General features: G+C 43.3%; 1 protein-coding gene across 2 annotated transcripts; it reads right to left on the reverse strand.

Annotated features, from left to right (window-relative positions):
• Window positions 1-916: 916 nt before the first annotated feature.
• Window positions 917-5,558, reverse strand: LOC141834578 (sucrose synthase 1-like). Of its 2 annotated transcripts, none has more exons than XM_074721892.1 (15): window positions 5,486-5,558; window positions 4,697-4,798; window positions 4,443-4,572; window positions 4,212-4,363; window positions 3,927-4,119; window positions 3,568-3,686; window positions 3,262-3,478; window positions 3,077-3,172; window positions 2,827-3,000; window positions 2,630-2,746; window positions 2,164-2,555; window positions 1,778-2,096; window positions 1,463-1,707; window positions 1,242-1,380; window positions 917-1,166 (listed from the first exon to the last, which is right to left on the reverse strand). In XM_074721892.1, exons 2-15 carry the CDS (start codon window positions 4,792-4,794, stop codon window positions 1,113-1,115), a joined length of 2,445 nt encoding a protein of 814 aa, XP_074577993.1. In that variant the 5' UTR covers window positions 4,795-4,798; window positions 5,486-5,558; the 3' UTR covers window positions 917-1,112. The 2 variants fall into 2 exon arrangements, with proteins under 2 accessions (XP_074577993.1, XP_074577994.1); XM_074721893.1 differs by lacking the exon at window positions 5,486-5,558 and adding an exon at window positions 5,035-5,052.
• Window positions 5,559-6,954: the final 1,396 nt, after the last annotated feature.

The raw sequence follows: 6,954 nt of genomic DNA on the forward strand, positions 1-6,954 counted from the left end.
GAGAGAAGATAGTATTAGCAGAGTTTTCGAATCGAACCTCGAACATGGTGATGGACTGATCCTTTTATAACTTGTACTGGGCCCCTCCACACTAGGTAAGGTGGCGTCCCTGTAGCTGCCTGCAGCTGTCTATCGAAGGGGGAAATCCCCTCCGATAATCCTCTTTGGCCTTATGTGGAGGAAAAAGGGTACTGGGGGAAACCAAGTCTGACATCTTTGCATTCCCTTTGGCCTTATGCACAGAAGAAGAGATATCAAAAGGGACCCAGTCTGACAATTTGGTACTCCTTTTAGCCCTATGCGCAACAGAAAAGGTATCGACGGGGACCGAATCTGTAACTGCCGCTGATACATTCTCCTGATGATACATTCTCACACGGATATCTGCTTGTAAGAATAATCGCCTCCTCCTCGGGTTGGCTATATGAAATGTGCCTATACACCGAAGGCTTGAGACAGGAACCTCAGATGAGGCGGAACGAGGTGGAGTGGCCAAGAAGGAACACCTCAGATGGTTAAGATGTGTCTGAGATGAGATTGACCAAAACTAGACATGTTCGAAACAAGACGACTAGGATGACCGAAACAAGATTGACCGAGACGAGACATGTCTGAGATGGGATTAGTCGAGACGAGATATGTTCGAGACGAGATGACTCGTCGAGACTAGACATGTCCAAGACGAGACGACTGAAGTGGCCGAAACGAGGCTGACCAAGACGGAACGACTGGGATCACATCGATCAGAACCTTGATCTCCATGTGACTTACTGACGTTTGCCACATCGGCTCAAACCTTGACCTCTGTATGACCTCCAACGCATCATGGCACCCGCATTAACAATCAAGCTAAGAAGTAAAGATTCATTTGATTTGTAATGGTTATGTACTCGGCATTGCGAAGAACAAAAAGATCGACAAACGCAGTCATTATTCGATCACGATCATGTTTTACCAGCAGAATTACATCTCACGGGTACGATAAAAGTAATTCCCGCCATGTAACCGATACGAATCCTCGTACCGATGGTAAAAATAGACATATTGAGGCGAATCAATAAAGGCCTCAGATCTTATTGTTGTATCTCAAAACAACTGCAATGAAGCAGGCATCAGCTCGGTCTGCTTCCAGTGTTCACGTCGACAGCCAAAGGAACAGAGCTAGCCTAAAATAGCAAAATCATCGACGAACAATCAGATCAAAGACAACTCTGAGTCCAAAAACATATGAACTCACTCACCAGACTACGATGCTTGAGGGCGTAGAACATCTCGAGGTATCGATGCGTTTCGCGCCTCTCGAGATCAGAAACATGCTTCCAAAAGCCATACACACTGGTCAATGTCAGCAAACGCTCGGAGTACAGCTTCCAAGTGTACCTGTTGAAGAATCATGGGATGGAATCTCATCGTCGATCTTATTACTACTAACTATGCATGAGCCATGAGAGAGGAATCTCACTTGTCGTATATCCGATTCAATCCTCCTTGAGCGATTCGATCCCAATGGGTGGGATCCTGCTTGCATTTTTCGAAGAAGCTAACCAAGATTTCAGCAGCTTTGTCCCCCTTGTAAGGATCGATATGGAAGCCGGAGACCCCGTCGACGATGATCTCTGCCGGACCTCCGTAGACAGTCGCAAAGGTAGGCAAGCTACAGGTCATGGCTTCGATCACAGTGAGTCCGAAAGCTTCATAAAGAGCAGGCTGAAGATGAAAGGAAACGAAACTGTCAGAGAATGTAGCCGATTCTGTTGAAGAGAAGCAGCAAGTTTACCTGCACAAAAGCGCCTTTGCTGTCTGCGATGCATCGGTAGAGCTCTCCATTGCGAACTCGGTCCATCTGGGCAGAAATCCACCTTATCTGACCATTCAGTTTATACTCCTCGATGAGACTGAACATCTTCTTCCTCTCTGCTACTTCCTCCTTGTCCTTAGCTTCCTTGCCATGGTCTCCTCCTACCACGACGAGGTTAACCAGTTGCCTCAACCTCGCGTTCCTGCCGTAGAGCTCTACGAGACCGGTTAGATTTTTAACACGGTCCAATCTCGCCATGGAGAAAATGATGGGCTTCGTCCTATCATCCAGCACGAACCTGCAAGAACACGGATTATGCCATTAGCTAATGAGGAAACATGCTCAAAGAGGTTCTTCTTACTCACTTGTGTTCATGGTTGTCAGTGGTGCTGAAGAGTAGCTCCTCGATCTCAGGATGAAGGTGTGTGAGTCGTTTGTCAGTCTCAGAATTAGGGAAGTAGACTGACATATCAGCTCCGGGAGAAACAATGTTGAATTTTGGATCGAAAACATCGATGCCATGAACTACCCGGTAGAGTCCAGGAAGGGTAAACGCAGTGTGGGATTCGTATTGGCCAACGGTGTCCTTACTTCCGGCGATCTCTTGGAATGTACTGGTGATGATGAAATCAGCATGATTCATGGCAAACAAATCGGCTGTGAATTGGCAAGAGAAGTGGTACTGATTGTCGAACTTTTTCCAATAAATATCAGAATTCGGGTACTTCGTCTTCTCCAGAGCATGTGCGATGGTGCACTTTGAAAAACAGAAAAAGTAATCATATGTTAATGGCGAGGAACTGATCGGTGGAGAACAGTGGAAACGCAAACCTGAGTGACTCCGAGCTTATGTGCCAGCAAAGATGCTACTAGATTTCCGTCGCTGTAGTTTCCGATTATCAAATCGGGAGTTGCCTGCAGCTCTTCTGCAAGTTCTTCAGCAACATCCTGCCATAGAAGACACAACAAAAGCTCGAATGAAACAGGTTTGTCAGTTTTGGCTACGATTTGAATCATTTGTTTACTACCTCGGTGTAAGTCTCTAGATAAGGCCACACATCAAAACGTGAAATCCACTTGCGAAGAATCCCCTTTTCGTTTCTGAAAGGAACTCGTAAAATGCTCGTGTGCTTTGTTCCATGCACCTGTTCGAGTCGAACACCACAGGTCGTCCCTACTGCATCAGGAAGCAACCTAGTAACCTGTCGCAACAATGATACAGGATCAATGCAAGGTGATTCAGCACCAGCAACATTTTTAGAAAGATTGCTTGATTACAATTAGAATTCGCGGAGTGATGTCGAGGCCTTGTTGCTTGATTCTAAGCAGCATTTCAGTTTCCAAGGCGCGAACTTGATCCAAAATATAAACAATCTGCAGATAAAGAAGCAGAAGAATGTAGATTACTAAGAGAAACGAACTGCAATTTAAAACTATGATCCAAGATCATTGAAGCACTGCACCTGGCCGCCAGTGTCGGGGTATCCCAAAACATTGGCTTGCGCAAAGTATCCATGCGGGGAGAGGATAACGACATTGAAGACCATGGGAATTGTCCCAAGGAAATTCTCCAAAGTGCATGGATCAGGTGCTTCAAAAAGATCAAGGAGCAGATGCATAGTTTCCAGCACACGCTTAGCAGTATCTCCCCAACCCTTTTCAAAGCCAAGACCTTGAAGCCTAAAATGAAACTCTACAAGGTGAGTATTGGTACCTCGTGCAGTGTTCTATAAACTGAAAGCTTTCGCACTAATTTGAGGTGAGAGTACCTATCGTTGAACTCTGAATACGGCATATCTGAAGGGATACTCAACAGATACTGCTCTGCCTTCCTCAGTGAAGATTGGAGGGAACTAGGACTTTGAATTGTGTCATTTAACATCATTTTCTGCACTCCAATTATGAAAACATTTTACAAACTATATTAACAAGCAATCTTTTACTAAAGATATTGATGTTCAGTCGATAGCAACTGATCAAACTCGGTTTTATAAATGTTAAGGAGAAAAGGAAACAATAAATAAACAACATCAACAACTAAGTTTTATCCCATGTATTGTATTTTGGATGTGTCTAGTGAGTTCATTCATGATTAGTGTAAAAAGAAACAAAAATGAATGTGAATTACCGTTCCCTTGTAACTGTGCGTGCGGAGGAATTGAAGTAGGGGATGCAAGCTTTCTTTGTCAACGAACAGCTTTGAAGAGAGATGGCGGTTCAAGAACTGCACGCCGTTGCCGATGGATTTTGAGAGTGAAGGGCGAGGGAAAGTGGCATTGAATGGTTCAAAGTCCAATTCGAGCACAAAATTATCCACGGAACTGCAAGCAAGAAGAACAAAAGAAATATAGTTGTAGTTGGCAATAGCCTTGAATTGTTAGGATTCATATGTCAGATGTTAAATAATACATACCCTTTGTTTACTAGTTGTTCCTTGAATTGCAGGTATTCAGATGCACTCAACTCTCCTACAGCCAACTCATTCACATTCACCTGAACATATTCCCAAACTCCAGGCCTTGGCCGAATGGCAAGTGCGACGACCGGAGGTATAACTATAGCTTCCTAGATTTCACAAAAACAACACAATCACTAACTTAAGTGAAATTGGTCTGTCTTTCGGTTTACATGAGTAGTAGTTCACCTGTGCAGCTCTTAGAACATCTTCAAAGACACCATCTTTGAGTATTTTCTTTTCATCTTCAGTAAATGCTGCTTCAAACTCAGCAAGTAACTGATGTTGTTGCAGCATCCCCTTTCCATGTTTAACATACCTGAAAATTCCAAAAAGTAGAAACATCAAATGTATTGGATCTCTTTAACATTCCATGTTTCAACTTTGTAATCTTTGTTCAAGATTGTCAACAATATCCAGAAAGCCATAGATCGTTGAAATACCTTGTAAAGACAGCCAACAACTCATTTGGACTGGAAGATAGAGTGGTAGTCAGACGTTCCTTAAAACTAAGAGCACGGCTCAAAGTGCGCCCAGCCATAAAGCTGCAAAAGAGATTACAGATTTAAGAATATAACTCTCAGATCTTCAGGAACAAGAAGATTGAAGAACATGAGCAAAGAAGGCAGGTATTTATAGAGACTCGAGTGCAAACAATAAGTTTGCAAACACTCTTTGTGTCAACATTTAGTGAAAGTGATCGAATTTTGCAGGAAAGAAACAAAGTAGACCACGCAACCATCAGATATCAAGGAATTTTGCAAAGAGTCGCTCTGCCCACCTCTGATCATATTCTCCAAGGGAAAAGTTTGCGTGCGTGTCCAGAAAACCCTAAATCCTTCTTTTCCAAAAGCTTGAAAACCCACAAACCATTTCAAGAATATTTACCAAGATATTGGCCGTGACACATGCCGAACGAGTAAGAACTAGTGGAAAATTAGGCGCAGAGTTGTGAAGATGATGACAGGACTTCTTTCCACCAAACTGAAGTGGTGGATTCTCCAGGTGATGCACAAAAAAGTAAAAGCTTTTCTCCACTCCTTTGCGAACTTATTTTATCCCCCAGAAGTAGAAGCGACATCGCCTTCAGTGAGAAGGAAACGAAAGTGCAAAACCTAAACCTATCAGACCAACGGGAGGCGAGCAACGTGAAGGAACCAAATGCACCGGCCACAGACGAACCACAACCAAAGCAAGCTCTTTTACTCGAGTATATATGCGCAAGATTGCACCTTTCATTTCGAAATATTCGGCCTTCGTCGTCGTTTCCTTCTCCTCTCCTGTTGCTTGCTCCTCGATCGGCATTTTTCGCCTGGATAGAGCCTGCTAAAATGCGCCATGCCTTGGGTCGCCACTGTACTGCCAAATCTACGGAGATATCTTCATCGCGCATTGAATCTATTAGGAATTTTGACTTTACTCGCGATCAAGTTTGTTTCTCCGATTTGACCAAGAATTGCATGTTCTTTGGTTGAATACAATCACGTAGAAATGAATCCAGAAGTCCAAAAAATGTTGGTTGATCTTACTCCTACGACTATCTTATCAAAATCTCGTAAACTTTTACATCTACTAAAACCTTTCTAATTTTCCTTACTATTAATTAATTATTTAGTAAACTTTGATATTCTTGCCGTCAAATTTTGGCACCATGAGATAAATCTAACTTAAATTCTTTGTCAATCATATTAAAATAATCTAACCAAATGCAACCACTTGAGCACTTAAACATTATTATTTTTAAATATCAAAGGTGGTGTATTTTTTTTAAAATTATCAAATATCAAAGGTGATTATTATTTATATATATTATCCGATAAGTCACTCAACTGGCTGCAAAAAAAAAAACGTAATTTTAGTCTAAATTGGTTATAAAATCTAAATTTATATAAAAGTACATTAATTTATTGAATAACGCGAGTAAGTTTTACTATTATCCATTTCTCTTGCTCATGTTTCAAAATACTTAAATCATTGGTGTGGGGCGATGGGTGACGTGATTCTTCTTTAGATGAAGGTGAAAAGTTAAGTAAAAGAGTCTAAGACTAACTTAATAGTACTAGTCAAATGGACTAGAGGAAAGATGATTTCATTCGAAATGAAATCTCGAAATGAAGTCGGGTGAAGATGAAGTAAGAGCTCAGTCTTAGATCGTCATCTTGGTCATGCTGTCTCGGCCATATCAATCTCGACCACACCGTCTCGGCTCTTAGCCTCCTCTCGACCACGCCATCTCGGTCCTAAGTCCTTTCTCGACCACACTGTCTCGGCTATCTCAGCACCTCAACCATCTCGGCCCTCTCAGACACTTGATCACTCACCCCACTCGGCAACTCACACCTCAGCCATCTCGCCCATCTCAGCACCTCATCTCGGCACCTCAACCATCTCAGCCCTCTAAGGCACTCGCCCACTCAGCACCTCGGTCATCTCGGCACCTCATCCATCTTGGCACCTCACCCATCTCGGCACCTCGGTCATCTAGACACCTCGCCCATCTCGGCGCCCTTCTCAGACACTCGTCCACTCGGCACCTTAGCCATCTCGATACCTCGGCCATCTCAGCACCTCGCCCATCTTGTCACCTCATCTCGACACTTCGACCATTTCAACCCTCTCAGATACTCGTCTACTTGGCACCTCACCTATCTCGGCACCTCGGCCATCTCAGCCCTCTCAGACACTCGGACACTCGACCATC

This window comes from Curcuma longa, chromosome 9, assembly GCF_044706935.1.
Source record: "Curcuma longa cultivar G26 ecotype Majalengka, Jawa Barat chromosome 9, ITB_CL_G26_1.1, whole genome shotgun sequence".
Lineage (NCBI taxonomy): Eukaryota > Viridiplantae > Streptophyta > Magnoliopsida > Zingiberales > Zingiberaceae > Curcuma > Curcuma longa.